The 19,904-nt window shown below is 30.3% G+C and overlaps 3 protein-coding genes across 3 annotated transcripts; 2 read left to right on the top strand and 1 right to left on the bottom strand.

Annotated features, from left to right (window-relative positions):
• The first annotated feature begins 834 nt into the window (after positions 1 to 834).
• On the top strand, positions 835 to 4,018 carry LOC114392892 (dihydroflavonol 4-reductase-like). The gene is made up of 6 exons (XM_028354146.1): positions 835 to 1,030; positions 1,174 to 1,343; positions 2,387 to 2,581; positions 2,845 to 3,004; positions 3,349 to 3,541; positions 3,645 to 4,018. The coding sequence occupies exons 1-6, from the start codon at positions 907 to 909 to the stop codon at positions 3,865 to 3,867; spliced, it is 1,065 nt and encodes a 354-aa protein (XP_028209947.1). The 5' UTR covers positions 835 to 906; the 3' UTR covers positions 3,868 to 4,018.
• A 2,402-nt stretch (positions 4,019 to 6,420) lies between these two features.
• Positions 6,421 to 8,594, top strand: LOC114393894 (proteasome subunit alpha type-1-A-like). Its single transcript, XM_028355375.1, has 2 exons — positions 6,421 to 6,888; positions 7,859 to 8,594. Exons 1-2 carry the CDS (start codon positions 6,538 to 6,540, stop codon positions 8,360 to 8,362), a joined length of 855 nt encoding a protein of 284 aa, XP_028211176.1. The 5' UTR covers positions 6,421 to 6,537; the 3' UTR covers positions 8,363 to 8,594.
• A 4,247-nt stretch (positions 8,595 to 12,841) lies between these two features.
• LOC114392465 (uncharacterized sugar kinase slr0537-like) lies at positions 12,842 to 16,558 on the bottom strand. Its single transcript, XM_028353613.1, has 8 exons — positions 16,171 to 16,558; positions 15,464 to 15,745; positions 15,036 to 15,107; positions 14,891 to 14,929; positions 14,547 to 14,654; positions 14,232 to 14,329; positions 13,987 to 14,098; positions 12,842 to 13,323 (listed from the first exon to the last, which is right to left on the bottom strand). The coding sequence occupies exons 1-8, from the start codon at positions 16,327 to 16,329 to the stop codon at positions 13,063 to 13,065; spliced, it is 1,131 nt and encodes a 376-aa protein (XP_028209414.1). The 5' UTR covers positions 16,330 to 16,558; the 3' UTR covers positions 12,842 to 13,062.
• Positions 16,559 to 19,904: the final 3,346 nt, after the last annotated feature.

Below are 19,904 nucleotides of genomic sequence, written 5' to 3'. Positions count from 1 at the left end.
TAAAATGTTAATTAAAATAGATTTTTCAAATATTTCATTTATCAGTATGAATGTATTTTTCTTAAAAACCTTAATGAGTCATCTGTATGCATGACACCATATTAGTTTTTTTTTAAAAAAAAAATCAATAAGCTAGTATTTTATCCTTTACCATCTACAAGATAATTTTGTTTTATTTAACTAAAATCTATAATAAATAAATATTTTTTTAACATATAAATTATGTTATAATTAAAATTTCTAATAAATAAATATTTTTTATATATAAATTATATTGAAATTTATTACAAAAACTATTTCGTGATAATAAAATTACTTTTAATTATTGATACTCTTTTAAAAAAATATAAAAAATTAAATTCAAAAATAAAAATGAAAATAATAGATTTAATAAGATAAGAGGTCAATAAAAATTTCTAAAAACGCTTTCATTGAAAAATAAATTCTAAAAAAAAAACACATTCAAAAAGAAATTCTAAAAGAAAAGAGAAATAGGTATTATATATTTAATTTACTATCAAAAAATCTTTTGAAAATTTAAACTCTTGTTATATTAGTCTTTACAGAAGGCTAATGTAATGCTATAATTGTAATATATTAAATTACTGACAAAAAAATTAAAATATTAGTATCATACACTTAAAGAGACATATTTAAAATCAAATGAATTTAGTTTGATTAGTTAAACATATAATGTATATAATTTAAGAGTATTATAAATCTTTTAATAATGTGTTGAATTCTTACCAATAAACAATAAAAAGGATATTTAAAAGCTCAGTCCTCTTTGTGCAATTGTTTCTATAAAAGCACCCACTTCATACGGTTTCTTCCATTCCATTTTCAAGCTAAGCCTTATAAATAATAAGAGCAAAAAAAAAAAACCAAAACAACGAGAGAGAGAACATGGGTTCAAGTTCAGCATCCGAAAGTGTTTGCGTTACAGGAGCCTCTGGTTTCATCGGGTCATGGCTTGTCATGAGACTCATCGAGCGTGGCTACACGGTCCGAGCCACTGTACGCGATCCAGGTTCCCAATATTACATCATTTTTCATTTCATCTCATGCCTAAATTCACTTTTTTAATCTACTACACGTACTAACAAAATATAAATAAATAATAACACTTTTATTTATTACATTATTATTATTATTATTATATGCATGCTTCAGCTAACATGAAGAAGGTGAAGCATTTGGTGGAGCTTCCAGGTGCAAAGACCAAATTGTCTCTGTGGAAGGCTGATCTTGCTCAAGAGGGAAGCTTTGATGAAGCCATTAAAGGCTGCACTGGAGTTTTCCACGTGGCAACCCCCATGGATTTTGACTCCAAGGACCCTGAGGTATGTTGATCATCTTCACACTTATTTTTTTCCTTCCTTGCCACGAACCATCATGTTACATGATCCTTCACCTAAGAAACCTATAGGCTTCTCTAACATGAAGTCAAGAACATAAGCATATATAATGCGCATAATTGATACATTAATTCCTAAAAAAATAAGATAAATTATTTGGTAGACAATTATATATGTTAACTATTAATTTGTTGTTTCCTCATATATGTTTTGGTTTTTGATGAAGTCAGATACTCGATCTGATTAATTATTCTCCAAAATCATAAACTTTTTTGTTTGTTTGACACAATTATATCATTGGGCATATGCAATATGATAAAGAATAATTATACTTCAACATTTTATTAATATTTTTTTTATCTTTCTTTATTTTTTCATCATATGAAATCACGTATCATATTTATATATTTTATAGGTAATAATACATGAATGTCTTATATTTTTTCTTTCTATTACATCAAATCACCTATTATACTTTTTTTTATTTTTATTTTCATCTATTTTATTTTGATGGACATACGAGTGTACACCAAATAATTTGTTTTTCTTTTTCTCACTAGATGTAAACTAACATTTAGGTGTTGAAATATATTGTTCTTATGATAAAAGGCCAATAACACAATTAAGTTATTAGTATTAGTCAACTAATGATAACCACCATTGCTTAATATCATATTTCATGTGGACGACTTCTTGTTGACGTGTTCGTTTTAGAGATACATGCAAGTTCGTAAACCCAACACTCCAACGATATATAACCCCACCAGCAGCTACTAGCTACCAGTCAAACCTAGTCTTTATATATTTACTTTTTTTTCTTCTTGAATATTTTTTGGGGGCTATTTCGTCAAATTACTGAAATTGTGGCATGATCGTGATGACAACTTGTACGGTTGCATTTTTGTACAGCATATAAAATTCTCCAAGGGAATGCAAATAATTAATAAGTTGTGATGAAATTCTTGAAAAGTTCAACGTTAACGTATTCTAATATGGTTATTAGAAATTAAATTTGTTTGGAAATGCAGAATGAAGTGATAAAGCCTACAATAAACGGATTGCTAGACATCATGAAAGCATGCGTGAAGGCCAAAACTGTCCGAAGGCTTGTATTCACTTCCTCAGCGGGAACTGTGGATGTTACGGAACACCCAAACCCTGTCATCGATGAGAACTGTTGGAGCGATGTTGACTTCTGCACAAGGGTCAAAATGACTGGTTGGGTTAGTTTTTTTTTCTTCTTCTTTCTATTATTAAAAAATGGATGAAATATGTGTTTGTTCATCAATGCACATAGACTAAATCCTATGGATATGGACCAGATTGATTGATTTGAAATTACCATGGCTGAAATCAAGTTTATCCGAAAATACATAATCAAAAAAAATTTACCCAAAAAAAAGAATTGTGTCATATATCCTTGTAGTTTTTCTTTATTCAATAGTGGATGAATATGATTCTATATAATGTTTCCATTTTATTGCAGATGTATTTTGTTTCAAAGACCCTGGCGGAGCAAGAAGCGTGGAAATATGCCAAAGAGCACAACATAGACTTTATATCAGTCATTCCACCCCTTGTCGTTGGCCCCTTTCTTATGCCAACAATGCCACCTAGCCTAATCACTGCTCTTTCACTAATCACAGGTGCCCTTTATACGTGGATTTTGTTGTCATTTTAATAAACCTTAACATAGTGAAGTCTAATTTATTGTGTATAGTTTATTCTATTATTCATCTTTCAACGAATTAATGATACTTAATGCTGCTGCATATGCAATTATTTTAAAATTTAGATAGATGACAGTTGTTGTCAATTTTTTTTCTGTCCACACAAACAAATGAATACATAATGCTTATGAGTCAGGAGTTTAAGTGGGTTGATTAAATGCGTGAAATCCTAATAATACTTCTCAAGTTAATATCATTATTCTTGAAACAACTCATTCAAGATATTTAATGTTGGAATGGTACTTAATTTTAATTGACAGGAAATGAGTCCCATTACCATATCATAAAGCAGGGCCAGTTCGTACACTTAGATGACCTTTGTCTTGGTCATATATTCGTGTTCGAGAATCCAAAAGCCGAAGGGAGGTACATATGCTGTTCACACGAGGCAACCATTCATGACATTGCAAAACTGCTTAACCAAAAATACCCTGAGTATAATGTCCTTACTAAGTAAGACTCGTTTCGTTAATTGCATGTACATAGAGTATTACAGTAATAATAATACATTAATATGTATGAATAATACACAAATTGTATGTATTTTGATGTTTAGGTTCAAGAATATTCCAGATGAATTGGACATTATTAAATTTTCTTCGAAGAAGATCACAGACTTGGGCTTCAAATTTAAGTACAGCTTAGAGGATATGTTTACTGGAGCCGTTGAAACCTGCAGAGAAAAAGGGCTTCTTCCTAAACCTGAAGAAACTACAGTTAATAATGTGCTTCTTCCTAAACCTGCAGAAACTACAGTTAATGACACTATGCAGAAATAAATATGCTTTCATATTAGGGATAAGTATGTATGTTCAAGATCTCATCGATCAAGTGAAAGTGATGATTATTTCTTTTTTGTGTTGTTTTTCTTTAGGGATCATGTGTGATGAATTTCTAGCTGTAATAAAGTATTGTTTTTTTATTTAACTATTATAGTCAAAGAAAATATATTATGTATTAATAGTTAAAAATAATTTTAATCATTTAATTTCAATCCATTATATGAGATAAGTTATTAACTTTTACAATGATTATTTAAAAGTAATATTAATAGTTATTTATGACTAAATGAACGTGCAAAATTAGTTTATATGAAAAAATTAAGTATTATTTTTTTATTTAACTATTATACTTATTGCTTTGTTAGAATTGTTAATCTAATAAGTTTTGAATACTTGTTATCATATAATATATATTATGATAAACAGTAAAATTATAAAATTTTAATTTAATAAATTACATGTATAGGTATTATACACATGTGGTTATAGTATTATCTTTAGATTGTCAATAGAAAAATCTTAAGAATGGACATTGAATTTGATGAATGCTTAAATAAATTAATGACTAATTAATTAAGAAATATCACATCAACTCTCGGTAATTAATGAGTTTGAACTCTATTTGTAAAATTAAAACATTGGATAAAGCAATTGATTAAACTAACTTATAAGCTATTCAAAATAAAATATAATTGGAGTGTCTTATCCAACAACTCATAATATATTGGTTTAGTTAAAAATTTTACCACTAAATTCTTATTATTTTGATAATTTTATCATTCAATTTGTACTTTCACGGATTTTATCACTTAACTTTCATAATTTTTTAGATTTTACCACTCAAGTTCTTTTCACAAAATTTATCATCTAAATTTCAACATTTAACAAATTTTACCATCTAAATTTTTTAAATTCTATGTATTTTACCATCATTTTGGCAATAAAATGAAATAAAAGTCGTTTTTTAGATTTTTATACATCGATTGTTGTTATAATTGATATAGAAAAGTGACCTTCTACATCTTTTGTGATTATAATCGATGTAAAAAAAAAAATTTACATCAATTATAATTACTATCGATGTCAAAAATCAAAATTATTCAACTTTAATAAATAGTTTTTGAAACTACCTAATTTGGTATATAGTTTTACAAAACCATTTAGTTTGGTAAAAAAATTTGTAAAAATAGTAAAATTTGCAAAAATTTAACGATTAAATCTAATATATTTTTAAAACATTGATTAATTTATTTTTTTTTGCTTAATTAAACTTTTTGCCCCCTTCCCCAAAAGTTTCACAATCTCATAAATTTTGCCCCTCATTTTTTTTCTTCTTGAATATCTAAGAGAGGGTACCTGCCTTTAAATGCAGCTACTTTGCATGGGAAATCAACCAAGTGGAATGCCTATGGAGCCATAGATGATTAAATGCTCATCAGCCACAAAAAAGGCTAATTCCGGACAGTAGGGGATTGTGTTTGATCGTGGGGGTTCTGTTATTGGGGTGGTTATTTTGTGTAATCCTTTAGAGCTGGTATCTTGGGGTATGCTTCTTTCTCATGTATACTCTAAGCTACGAGTTTCCCTTTGATCTAAGGATCTCTATTATTCTTTTGTAATCCTTTTCATTTCTTGTGCTTATCAATATATTTATTTGACCGACCAAAAATAAATAAATTAATATTGCAAATTGTCTTCTCATAGCCACAATTAAAGGAAAAACTTCTCAGAATTGTTTTAGTTATGGCGATTTAAAGGAAAACTTACCGCAAAATGTCTTAATTGTAGCATACAATAACTATTAGTTATTAAAAAAGAAAAAAAAAAGTCAGGTTTGCCGCAAAACTAGACCACCAATCTTTAGGACAATGCTCTCTATTCTCCCATTTCACTCTTTACACCCCATTTTTATGGATTCTTCTAACATTATTGAGTGTATCCCTATAATTTTATAATTTTATACTTATGCGGAAATTTTCCTTCTATGTTCATTTTTAATGCATTCTGAAATTCGATTTCACATTTTTTTTTCTACTTTTGTTTCATTATTGTTCAGAGTGGGTTAGCATTTTTGCATCTTCAGCAAGTTCTTTCTACTAAAGGTATGAATTCTTATAATATATTATTGTTTTACATTTCTATATATTTTTTAAAATATGCTTGCAATTACACGAGACCTACATTAACCATTATTTTTCACGTATGCTAACAGACACACACAGTGAACAACTTTACTTTATATAATATATTGATTGATAGATATAAATATATAGATAAATACAAATATTATTCATATAACATAATATATTTTATGGAATAATATATATATATATATATATATATATATATATATATATATATATATATATATATATAATAAATAGACACTAGACAGATATAGTAGATAGATAGACAGATAAGAAGAGTAAAAAGGACGGTGTAAACAGAATCTCCCTAATCTTAATGAACAGATGGGCCGGTCCAAATTGTGGGAGCCCATTGGGTTAGTGGACTAAACAATCAAACAATACTTACTTGTCCAACAACACTGAAGGCATGGGGCGAGAGAGAGAGAGAGTTCTTGAGGAAGAAGAAAAGGAGGCTAAATAAAGAGAGTGAAGAAGAAGAGAGGGTTTGGGTTTTGGTGTTTGTTGTTGAATCGTGAAAATGTTCAGAAACCAGTACGACACGGACGTGACCACATGGAGCCCTGCGGGGAGGCTGTTCCAGGTGGAGTACGCTATGGAGGCGGTGAAGCAGGGCTCGGCGGCGATAGGGCTCCGATCGAAGACCCACGTGGTCCTCGCATGCGTCAACAAGGCCAACTCCGAACTCTCCTCGCACCAGAAGAAGATCTTCAAGGTCGACAATCACATCGGCGTCGCCATCGCCGGCCTCACCGCCGATGGCCGCGTCCTCTCCCGCTACATGAGATCCGAATGCATCAACTATAATTACACCTACGAGTCGCCGCTCCCCGTCGGCAGACTAGTCGTTCAGCTCGCCGATAAGGCTCAGGTCACCGCCCTTCCTAGTCTACTCTATTTGCTTACGCCTAGGGTTTTGTAAAAAAAAAAAAAAATTCCGCGACCGTGATTGGGCCGCAACGTCAATGTTTTTTAAGTGTTCGTGACCGCAATTGGAACCGCATTGGCTGCATTTGTTCGCGATTACGCGACGAAACTGCAACGCCGCAACGGCCGATATTTAAAACCTTGATAGTAATATTAATAATTAGTATCTCGCTGCATTTTTAATTGTTAGAATCGAAACGACGGCTCGTCTAGGGCTGCACTTTTTATTAATTTTGATTTTAGGTTATGTGAACGAACTTGTTTGGTCTGTTTGTTTGTTCAAATTGGGAATGAATGGTGACAATGTGAGTTTAATTTTCTTTGCTGCTCCACGAATTTCAAATCAAAATGGGTGGAGACCGATGCTGATTTGAGTTAGTTGTGATAATTTTTTTTTTTAATGTAAGGTTTTGAAAGATTTCCGCCACGATAATGTCAAGGTTTTTTGGGGTGTTTGAGTGCAATTGTGTTTGACTGTATTTGTCTGTAAAATTCTGTGATATCAAGGAACTCGACGGAACCACAACTGCAATTTAAAATCATGGTTGTGGTAGGGTTTCATTACTATTGGGAATGATTTCGGACAAATGCAGTTGATGTGGCTGCTATTGCGGTTGGGAAGACTTCAAAATCCTTGATGAAGGCTACAATCGTGGTTGTGGACTAATTTTGAAAACCTTTTGGCGTGCTACCGGTCTGTTTTGGTTCTTTGTGCAGGCATTGTAACTGAGTTGTTAAATACAGAATGAATGTTTGAGTATGTGTTTTCTTTCTCTAATGTGTGCTGAACTTTTACTCCTTGCATCTGCAGAATTATATGGCAAAAAAGGACAGAAAGAAAGAATTATCTGCAACTATTATTAGAACTTATATCTCATTCTCATCAGTATTTGTGATGCAATTTTGGGTTGCAGGTTTGCACACAGCGGTCTTGGAAACGTCCTTATGGGGTTGGACTCCTGGTAGCTGGATTAGATGAATCAGGAGCTCACCTCTATTACAACTGTCCCAGTGGAAACTATTTTGAATATCAGGCTTTTGCTATTGGGTCTCGCTCTCAAGCTGCTAAGACATATTTGGAACGCAGGTTTGAGAATTTCGTGGGTTCTTCGAGAGAAGATCTGATCAAAGATGCACTTATTGCAACTAGGGAGTCCTTGCAAGGTGAAAAACTCAGGAGTTCTGTGTGCACAATTGCTGTTGTTGGAGTTGGTGAGCCTTTCCACATTTTGGATCCAGAAACTGTTCAACAGTTGATTGATACTTTTGAGATTGTGAGGGAGGAAGAAGCCGCTCCAGCCGAAGAAGAAGCTCAGCCAGCAGCCGAACAGGATGCTCCCGCAGATCAGGGTGCTGCTGCTGCTGATCAAGGTGCTGCTGCTGCTGTAGACCAAGGTGGTTCTCCTATGGACATCTAATAATTTAAAATTAAGTACTAGAGGTGTTGAATACCGATATTTAAAGATGAGTAGGTTTCATGTGTCATGGGACAAGATATCTCTTCAATGGATTTTCTTTCCTTAAATCTGTTTGTTTCTGCAATTCATCCATGCCTGATCATTGTAAACGATTTTATAGCTGCTTGATGAACTTGAATTCGTGATTTACAATATTTAATTGAAATTCAGGCTGAAAAAAATGTTGGACAAACTCTTTAGAGACTAATGGTTATACACTCATAGTGGAAAATAGTTTTATAGTGTATCCAATCATAACCTAATGAATTCAACAAGTATAAGACATTTTTTTGATTTTTATAATAATTATTTTTAAAATCATGTAAGTGATGATTTGTAATTGGATAATAGTATAAAATAATGCATGATCATTAAATTTAAAAAGTTTATTATTTTCAAAGTAAAAAGATTATACAATGACAATTTTACATTGTGACATAATTAGAAATTATGTATGGTAAGATTGTTGATTTTTAAAATAATTATATTAAAAGTTATATTTATTTTAAATTATGATTGAATTATAAGGCTAACACGTAGATTATATTTTTATGTGCAACACTATTTCTTAAATTATGAAAAATGATTTATTTTTTAAAAGTATAATAGGGAGAGGTTCAAGGGAGGATTAACACGTGAGGTGGGTTTTCATAGAAGCCCTTGAAGGTTCCCATAGGGAAGGGAACGAGAAAGAGAACAAAGTAAGATACCGTCAATTTATCTTTTTATAAATTGTGTTAAGAGGATAAGCTTGAAACGTTGCATGACCGTAGTATGAACTATATTTTTTTTTTTGACAGAGTATGAACTAATATTTAGTATCGAATAAATTGAAGCTATTCTGTTGATCGAAGCTCATCAATCAATTCCCTTGTTCCTTTGGGATATGTTTGGATCTGTAGTTTTGAAGGAACAAAGAGAAGAAGAAAGAAGAGAAGGTCAATTTGATAGTTTAAAAATAAAACATAAAATGATAAATAATCATAAAATTCTCTTAACTTTTTTTAAAAAAATTGCTTTACTCTTCTTATCCTTTAGCATTAGAATTTAGAAAAAAGAAAATAAAACAAGTAAACACTAAAAGTAACATGTATGGGTTTCGGACCCAACACCCCATGGTTAAATAGAAAAAGACACCAGTAAACCAAGTTGATTATTCAATAAAATAGTAGCCAATATAAAATATATACGTAATCTGAATATAAAATTCATTATAATTTATTACATATTGGGTCATGTGAGTCAACTATTAACTCATTAGATTAACTCATGTCAAGGACTCGATACTCTAACTAAGTCTATGATCAATCCAAATATGATAACTATGTTTGCAAGTGATGAATTTATGCTTGTGAACCAGGATAGAAGGTCAACCTTGGAAATGTTATAGTGATCCATCAAACATTTTATTGTTATTAAAAGAGTTCCCCTTCGATCTTTGCATCGGGATTCCTAATGCTCTATTTGATGCAATCTTCTTCCTCACTTCTTCTTCTGGTCCACATGCCAATGCAATCTCACTAGCGATTATTTCTCTCTTGGTCTCTTCTTTCTCCAACTCTCGTTGGAATGCTTCCTCTGTATTGATTGGCGCCGTCAATGGAAGAACTCTGGACGTCAAAACATTGTTTGACAAACTTTTTTTGTTGAAATTGTTTTATTGAAATAATAATAAGTATGTATTGGTAAAACATTAAATATAATGTTTTCAATGAAAAAAATTAACTTTGTTCTTTGGCTATTATTTTTAAAGATATTAATAAACAAAATCATCAATAAAGTTTAAAAGTTTATATAAAGTGAAGAAAAAAGTAAAATTAAAAAGTTAGAATTTATTAATCCTTAGATTGAATTAAAGTAATTTTAAATTTAATTGACTTTTGGATATAACTTCAATTTTTTACTCTACACATTTAGTTTAAATGATTTAAATTTAAAAAAATCTCTTTAAATGGTTTTTTTTTACTCTACACGTTAACTTTAATTTTTTTACATTTTTTCTTATTAAATATAAAATGAGAAAGCTAGGTTACTTTTTTTTTCTGTTTTAATGGTTATCCATTTAATTTTTTCTTTTCTAGTTGTGTGCAAATGTTCACTTCCCTTATTTTCCATTCACTAGTTTCAAATGTCTATTTTAAGAATTGTTAATATGTATAAAAAAACAATTGTAGATTAAATAAGTTAAGAAATATTGCATTATATTGCAGTAAAAAAATATTACATTATATTTGCAATATTACACATTTGCAATATTACATAATACATTAAGAATATTTTTATTAGTTATATAATATTTTAAATATGACAACAATGAAGTCACATGTATTTTGTATTCTCGCTGTTCCAAATTAATTGTCGTCCATGGTTATTATTTTACACATATTAAGAAAAATGAATAAATAGATAAAAGAGAACAATAATTTTACAAAATTAATCTTACATCATCATTAATTCATTTCAAGATCTTTTACTTTTTTTCATGGTTCTAGATATGTAGTTTATCATTAATATTTAAGGGATATAAGTAAAAAAATTAATTAATATTTCATTGAAATGCTAAAATCATAATTATGTTGAATCAATTCTTTTTCTTACACGATAATTATAATTATAATGGGATGGATGAAGTAAAAATTTGAATATAAATGTTTTAAGATATTTTAATGATTTAAATTTATTAGTGTTAAATAATTTAATGTTGAATATAAAACACACCAATTAATGCAATAACAAATACTTTTCAATGAATAATTATTAATAAATTATATGTCACTTGGGACAATTTTTTTAAAGAATTAGTAATAAAATATTTTAATTTAAAGACATAGATAAATTATTTTTTTAACATTTTCAATTTAATTAATTACTTTATAATCTTTCAAATTATTAGAAAAATCTTTATTATATCTAATTAATTAGAGGTATTTTGTTTCTAATTAACTAAATTTGTTTAATGCATAATATTGAATACAAATCTTGACAAATGTATAACATCAGAAAAAAAAATCTTGACTTTTAAATGTGTGCATTAGTTTAATGCTTCTTTTTTTTTCATATCAATAAATATCATTATTAATTAATATATTTGATAATTTTTAAAAAATATTTACTGAAATGATAATAAGGACGTATTGGCAAAATATTAAATATAATGTTTTTAATAAAAAATATTTTTACTATTATTTTTAAAGATATTATTAAATAAATTATTAATAAAATTTAAGTATTCATATAAAGTGAATAGATAAGTAAAAAAAAAAAGACTTTATATTTCATTAGATTGAATAAAAGTAATTTTAAACATAACTTGATTAAATTAACTTTGGATATATCTCTAATTTTATTTTTATAAAAAAAAAATCTTTAATTTTTCACTTTATACATTTTTTCCTTTAAGTAAGTTAAATTTGAAATCAAATTTATCATTTTAAAAAAATCTTAACAATCTATTTTACTATAATATGGAAGTTGTGTGATGTGTGGGCCATACAATCATTTTGATAATATTATTTATTTTATTTTTGTTTTCCAATTAAATATAATAGTGAAAATATTATTTATTTTACTTTTTCTTTTCCCTTTCTTCAATTAGAAGTGAAATGTGTCATTTGAATAGGTTAAGGACACTTACAGTAGTAAGTTATATTTGTTGAGTGAATATCAATAGTTGCATTCACAAAAAAACAAATCAATAGTTGCATTCTGGTTATATTTTTGTATTTTTTTTTTTGTCCATTCATGCTACCGGCTTTTAAGTGAATATATTTCTAGCTTTATTGTTGTATCTTTGTAAATAACTTTCATTTGTCTATAATATTGTTTTGCAGTTTGACCGTAGTGATGAATTATTCGTAAGGCTAAAAAATCTCAAACTCCAAGTTCAAGGCACACCCATGTTGCTCCAGCTCCAAGGTTTCAAAATCTTGGGTCATCATGTTCTGTCTTAGGACAACAATAAAAGCTAGGAGGGCATTTGATAAGAGGAGGGTCAATTTCTCCACCATTTCAGGAGCTACTCCCCAACCTTGTCATATATATTACAAAACAATCAGACATGATAATAGAGCATGGTGATTACACTTAGTGGTTAGGACAATGACAACTAATGTTTGAATTGGCAGTGAACAACTCAAAACTCGTTTTGCCCTTAACATGAAAAATATAAATCGATTTTGACAAAGGTGAAGTCAAACTAAACATACTTGACGTCGAGATAAACCTCCCATGTGGTCCTAGAATTACCCATGCCTTTAAATTCATAATTTTGTCAAAGTTTCTTCTGACAAGATGACATTGGCATTTGATTGTTTTCTTGCAAGAACATTTCCTCCAACCACCGGAAATATCAACAGATCAATTATTTATCTAAAGAAATACTAAAACAAACACGCCATAGTTTTTATAATAAATTTTATAATAAACTCAAAGACATAAGTATGATATTACCTAATGACAATCCTTCTTGCATCAAGCTCAAATATATTCAAGGCTAGGTATACTTGCGTTTCTTTCATGGAATTTGTTAAGGCTTGTCATTCATTAATCAAACCAGTTCACAATTGGAACAATAACAGCCATTTAATGGCAAGAGATGAAATGAAAAGGAAGAAATAAAAGGCCCATTGAAGCAACAACTTTCTTTCTTTCTTTCATTGAGACTATTCATTAGTTATTTGGATTGTATCAGGTGTGGGAAGATCCTTTATTTGCATTTGTTTGTACATCCAGTGGCGATTCTCCAGCGTGACTTGGCCGCCAAGAGAGCGAACAACAGACCCACCACTGCATGCTCCCACTTTGCAGCACTCTTCAAGAGACAGACCTTTGATCACTCCATACAAAAATCCACTTGCAAAAAGATCCCCTGCCCCTGTTGCATCAATTGCCTTGGCTTCGCCTATGGCCGGGACCCGTGCAATCTGATACATTTAAAGCAAGCACAGTTCATAGTAATGACTGAAGTTAGAGTCTCTTTGGATACAAGGCTAAAAGTCCTTTTGGGAGCTTTTCTACTCGTAAAAAAACTTTATATTTCCAATACAGAAGTTCTCAAAAACACTTTTACCTTGTATCCAAACAGGCCCTTAATCATTCCATGCTCCAGCACTTATCATAGAACACTATTCACTTGCTTTTTTTCAAAGAGGGTACAACGTTATTCACATGCTTGCTTGCTAAGTTTTATGAATGTAAAACTAAATTACATTTGGATCACAATCATCACATCAAAAGATAATTAATGTCAAACAATTTTCTGCACTATATTTGTTCCATGGTTATATACTATTGTTACTAAAGCAGATTTTGAGCTTATCATACCAACAGGAAAGTTTTACTAGTCTAATATTTAATCTCCTCATATTGGATAGAAAAAACATCATAACAAGTTCCTACTGGGTAAATTACACCTATTGTTTGATCTAGTTAATTATGGTTTCTATCTGGAATATTAACAAAAAAGGGTTCAGAATTTTAAATGGTAAAACTTGGCTAGTGGACACATGAGACTGACTGAACTAACAAGATATAAAAAAAAATGGAAATTGGGGGTGAAATATAATTCTCCCAGATAATTTACACACCTCGTTTCCATGTTTAGCAATGCATCCATTAGGACCCAGGGTTACTACGGCCCATTGGCAGTATTTGGCAAGAAATTCTACAGCAGTTGCTGGATCAGCATTTTGTTCTCCCCTGTGTTCATAGTAAAGTGACATCATGTATAAAAAAAATCAACAGATTTACTTATTAAGTGAAACTAAGACAATGAGTAACTTAAAAATGCATATCTTAGAACAAAGCAGGGTTAAGTAAAAAATAGAGTTACCTTAGAAGCTCTGTTGCCTCATCCTCATTGGCAAAGCAAAGGTCTATATTCCCAGACTCCAGTAGCTTCAGAAGTGGTTGTTTAAAATTCCTAACCATCTTGCCAAAATAAAGAGACCATATCAGACTAGTACATAATTTACATAACTGATGTGTAGAAAACGAAAAATTTCCATTTTTGCATCTATGTTGGTACTTGGTACACAATAACTTGCCATGCCAGCACAAACACAAAATATGATATCATAGTTCGTAACAGAGGCGAGTTGATTCAGATCATAGTTCTTAAGGGTGAATGTGGAGTTGTGTAGAATACCTCAAAGCTGGCCAAGTCTAAGGAAACAAGAAGACCTTCCTGTTTTGCTAAAAGAATGGCTGCTTGAATAACTTCCAAATTAAGTATTGCATATCTTAACACCAACCACTGAAATGTTAACATATCCTTAACTACGTTAGCATGCTGGTAGAGTACCAAATACAAGGGAAATTCACCCTTGTCCTATGAATTATGATCCGTTTTGGTGGAATATACATGAACAATTAATTCAGTCCTAGAAACTAATGATATAATCCTTTCATGACAGAAACAATTAAATGAACATTACATGAACAAATGAAACATACAGGAGTAACAGTAAAAAAAAAAGACACTAAAATAACCTTGGAGCCCTTAAAATCCTCTTTGGCCAATTCCTCTGCCTGCAAAAAACAGAGTAATTGTCAAAATTAACAATATTTAACTGTGCCTATTTATGTTCCACCCCAAATAACACGCATATATTTGAGACACTACAGAGGCATGTACCTGAACTTTCACAGCATTTGAGAGACAGGGCCGCATGGTACGGTTTCCCAAGTCATCAACCAAACAAACACACTGTGACAAACAGTCAAGTTGTTACATTTCAACTTTTGCACAAAACATTTATTAATGAAATAAAACTTGGGACAAAACTTAAATACCTTCCTTATAACTACTTTTAGTACTAATCAGTAATCACCAATTAGAACTTGAAATTTCATTTCTCTAATTCACGTAACAAAACAACAACAACAACGCCCGATCTCACTAGGTGGAATCGGCTATAATTCACGTAACAAAGATTTACATTAAACATAAACAAATGGCCGAGATAAAACTCCAATTTTGATTAGAAAAAAACTTGGGAACACCAAAAACTCTTAAGACAATGCGTCTAAATTTTATCCTAATCTTTGTGACATGGGGCAAACCTGTGCTGTGTGTCCTTTCTTCTTCCTGAGTCTAGAGAGGTCAACTCCATTGGAGCTCATGTTATGGTCAAACAACTTCCCTTGCTCATCATCCCCACACGCCCCAATAATTCCACTAGAAATCCCAAACCCATTACTTAGACCTCGAATCGTGTTAGCAACACTGCCTCCAGCCAAGGTCTTAATGTGAGAAGAAGGATAATCATCATCATCATTGTCATGGCATGAGACAATATGAATTTTCACCTCCCTTAGTATATGTTCAAGCTCTCCAAGCTCAACCTACCACCATGAAACGTATTTTACTTACCCAATTAATTAAATTCAAACATGTCATGTCATGTCATAATATTGTTTCCTTATACTAAATAATTTTTTCTTCTAAAGCATGTGTATTATTCATTGAACACAATATTATTCAAGCCGGATACGATAATTGTAAACAGCAAAATTCTTCCTCCAAATATTTAATATAATACACTCAAAACTCAAATTCGAAATTTCTAATTAAACTGTGGTTATACTAAAAAATTGAACGTGACAGCGATGCTTAGAAAAATAAATGTATCAATAGCAAAAAAATGAAAATTAAAAAGACAAGAAAGATTATAAGAAGTAAGAACCCACCTAGTTATAATAAAAAATAAAAACAATGGAGAGTAGAAATATAGTAAAAAGGAAGAAAAGTAGTGATAGGGGGAGAGTACAGGTATGGAGCCACCATGTTCACCGGGAATTTGATCGAGCAAGGACCAATCCACACGTGCCACGTGGTCAACAAGTGCTGAAGGTTGGAGCCCAAGAACGAAGGGAGCTTGTGTTTGTGCAAGTGCAACCTCGTTCTTGGACAAAGGTTCTGCTCCCATTTTTCTGCTTCTCACTCTTTTCTTCTCTAATAATGTGTGTGTTGATGCTATTGATATGTGAATGTGATTTTATGATTGATTCTTTCTCAGCCTTTCTGGATTCTTATAGTATATATCAATTATAAGCAATGTTACAGTAACCGCACCATGGCGCCGCAGCATCACCCCGGATATTGCGGTGTTCACCTTTGTTGCTTTGTTTTTCAGACTGTTTGATTTAATCCTTCTACTTTATTATGCTGCAAAGGTATTTATTAGTGAGAAAAAATATAAATATTATAAGATTTATAACGTGATAAAAAGAAAAAAAATAAAAAATGAAAGATATTAATAAAATATTTAAAATAAATGAATGTTTGTGTATGATTGTTCTTCTACTTTCTACGTATCCATGTGGATTTAATTTTGATCTTCCGCGTGTGTCTCACACTCTCACCATGATTTTTGCCTTGTCATTTCCACTGTATTATTTTGGCTACCTAAGGTATTAAATACATGTTTGTTTTTTTATATAATTAAAATAATGTTTTCATCAATTAATTTCACGTTTAGTTCATGTGTTGAAGATATTATAAATGATCAATATGTTTTCTTTCATGGGAAAAAGTTATTATTTAATGAATTTCTAATTGAAAGAGTGGAATGAAGATCCAATGGAAAAAGGAAAGAAACTATTCATAATCTTGATCGAGGGAGAAAAAGGTGAGAGTTTCACTTTTTAAGTTGAGTAAAAGCACATATTATGCTATTATTACTTTTTATCTTATTTAAGTCTGTTGATTGAATAAAAGTATATGAATTATTATAAATCTTTTTATATTTATTTTTTATTTTTACAGATAAAAAATAGTGTATTAGTTTCCATTATTATTAAATTATAATTGACATGCATGTATGTTAAATTTGTTTATGCTTAATTATGAATTTTTATTTTTGATTGATTAATAGTATAAATTTGTTTACATTGATGTGCATAGAAATTAAACCTTTTCAAATTATGAGTAGATTTCATATTAATTTCAAGTGCTAAAGATATAACTAATTATTTGTGTGTTTATTCAAGGAAAAAAGATTGAGAAAATAGTTTATGCCCTTAATTTATAAATGTTTTTACACTATGATCCATTTACAATCTAATCATAATTTATTATTAGTGGATCATGTATAGAAACGTTAAAAAGTCTTAATTAATGAGTTTAATTCTCATCAATTACAACTTTTACACTATCAACTAATTAAGGTATGACTTTAAAAGGTCGAATTTTTTTTCTAAAATGATATAAAAATATTTACACTAATTAGGATATGTTTGAATTTTTTGTGTGAGAGTCTAAAAGTATGTATAAGAAAATGAGTTTGTAATTATGTTTGATTACTCTTCAAATGCATGTTGAGACTAAAACTTTATCTAAAAATTCAGTTTGAAAATTTAAATTTGATTCAAACTTAATTTTGTAAGCACTAATCCAAACATATATTTAATGGGTTGACGAGCTATCTTAACCTAATATGCTGAGTTGAGTTGGGACTTTCAACCCAACATATAAATTAGGGTTGGTTGGATTAGTCCATTTTTTTAACAGAAGGATTAGTCCATGTTACATCCCTGATATAAATAAATAGTGCAATGCCCTCCTAAAGCCATTATCAGTCCTGCGCACAATGCAGAAGAGGCAACAGTGATATCATTGTCATTATTGAGGTTAGATATGGGCGGTTCAAGAACCTTTCTGTTGTAGTTTTGTTTGTGTCAGTAGCTGAAATCGAGGACCAATATACTTTGTGGCTTTGTTTGTGGAACCCTTTTAGATTCCCATCAGCTTCCATCATCTGGTGGCCTCAAAAACAATAATTTATACACATGTCCTTACTCTACGACGAATATCAATGGTGTCCTATTACAATTATGAACATGTGTTTTACAAAGGAGCATATTGTTTATTATTGGATATTTGTGAAATTTAGTTTATTATTAAAAATTTAATCATTAAGCTTCAGCAGTTTCTGAAAAGTGGTCCATAGCTGCTTACGTTTCCTTGGCGTTTGACTAGGAATTTGGCACATGGGGTCTGATATGATTAATCAGATAGAGAACAAATGAGCATTGGACTAAAGTCTAAAGACCGGCGAAGAAACGTTATCCCTATGCTTAAAGAGATAATATAGATTCAATTATTTAGTGCCTTTTATACTTTAAGCATTAACAAATGTTACTACTTGGTTAGCTTTAATTAGTGATACCCTTTTGGCCTTTTGCTTGGTCACCATTTTGTCTTGACAATCACGTTTCCTTTGGCGGTAAATGAATGTGTGAAGCGTGAATTCAGTTGTGATCTTCTTGGAGATGGCAACAGTGATGGCTAATCGCATTAATATGTTCCAATTCCATGCACTACTAATGGCATCGTTTAGAAGATCGAATCTCTGGCTCGATGGATGGTTTGGTTGGTTGGTCACCATTCACTTTTCTCTTTGCTGCACTTGTGTTTTTTTGCCAATTAATGGAGCTCAAATCATCCACACGTGATTGATTAGAGAATTTTGGTACCATCTTAGGATAGACATGCATAGTTTTCTTTTGGTAAAGAAGACATGCAGAGTTTTATTTTTTTTCGATACTAACACATGCAGAGTTTTAGTTGTTCGATCTGTTAAATCGTAATAATAATTTGTACTTTCGTGAAGAGTTAGGCTTGGAAAAACAGGAATTTATTGTGATACTTGATTTATAAAGTTCTTTCCTTTTTTTCACAGGAAAGTTCTTTCCCTTAAACTAATCTTTTTTAGTCGAACTTTTCTTTAGTTTTAGAGTTATTATAAGATTAAATTAGTTCTCTAATAGTTTAATTTATTTTTAGATTCAATTTGATTCTTTAATTATTTTTTTAGTTTAATTTAATTTTTTAATTTTTAAAAATAATTTAATTTGATCTTATCATCAAAATTAAGTTAATAGTGTTAAAAGGATCTCATATTATAATAATAAATTTGTCACCAAGTGATTTTAAACTTTCACAAAATACATATTTTTTAATTTAATTTAGATGAAATGATCAAATTAAATCAATTTTAAAAATCAGATGATTAAATTAAATTAAAAAAATAGAGGATGAAATCAATCCTAAATAATAAATTAGTGAAAAAAAACTAATTTAATCTTAATATAATTAGTAAAAGAATTTCATATTTTAAATATTAAATTAATTAATTGGATTCCCTACATTCATAACATTGAGCCCACATGTTATAAGGAACATTTTCATTCATTTACTTATGCAAGTGACAATTAAGTTGTTCAACTAATTAGATTTAAGAAAATATTATACCCCAACTAACAGTTACTATAATTTTCGATGGTGATAAGGCTTCAACTTAAAAAGTGATATTCGATATGCGGTGGTGAGTTTTATTTTTGTATCAATCAACTATAGGAGGCGTGCAGGATATTATTCGCTTTAGACTAGCCCCATGACCATGAGTCGATAAGGCTTAAATTAATATGTTTGAATTGTATCAAATCATTGTGTCTCGAATGATTAAAATAAGATTCGTGCCACATCTATTAAATATAATTT

The sequence above is a fragment of the Glycine soja genome, chromosome 17, assembly GCF_004193775.1.
Source record: "Glycine soja cultivar W05 chromosome 17, ASM419377v2, whole genome shotgun sequence".
Classification (NCBI taxonomy): domain Eukaryota; kingdom Viridiplantae; phylum Streptophyta; class Magnoliopsida; order Fabales; family Fabaceae; genus Glycine; species Glycine soja.
Note: the sequence above shows the minus strand (reverse complement) of the source record. Positions and strands in the feature narration are given on the sequence as shown.

Coding starts and splice junctions, on each gene's coding strand:
- LOC114392892 (XM_028354146.1), top strand. CDS start 907: ATGGGTTCAAGTTCAGCATCCGAAAGTGTTTGCGTTACAGGAGCCTCT. Junction 1,344..2,386: donor TTGACTCCAAGGACCCTGAG/GTATGTTGATCA, acceptor TTGGAAATGCAG/AATGAAGTGATAAAGCCTAC. Junction 3,005..3,348: donor TGCTCTTTCACTAATCACAG/GTGCCCTTTATA, acceptor TTTAATTGACAG/GAAATGAGTCCCATTACCAT.
- LOC114393894 (XM_028355375.1), top strand. CDS start 6,538: ATGTTCAGAAACCAGTACGACACGGACGTGACCACATGGAGCCCTGCG. Junction 6,889..7,858: donor AGCTCGCCGATAAGGCTCAG/GTCACCGCCCTT, acceptor TTTGGGTTGCAG/GTTTGCACACAGCGGTCTTG.
- LOC114392465 (XM_028353613.1), bottom strand. CDS start 16,329: ATGGGAGCAGAACCTTTGTCCAAGAACGAGGTTGCACTTGCACAAACA. Junction 15,746..16,170: donor AACATGGTGGCTCCATACCT/GTACTCTCCCCC, acceptor TCATGGTGGTAG/GTTGAGCTTGGAGAGCTTGA. Junction 15,108..15,463: donor AGAAAGGACACACAGCACAG/GTTTGCCCCATG, acceptor TGTTTGTCACAG/TGTGTTTGTTTGGTTGATGA.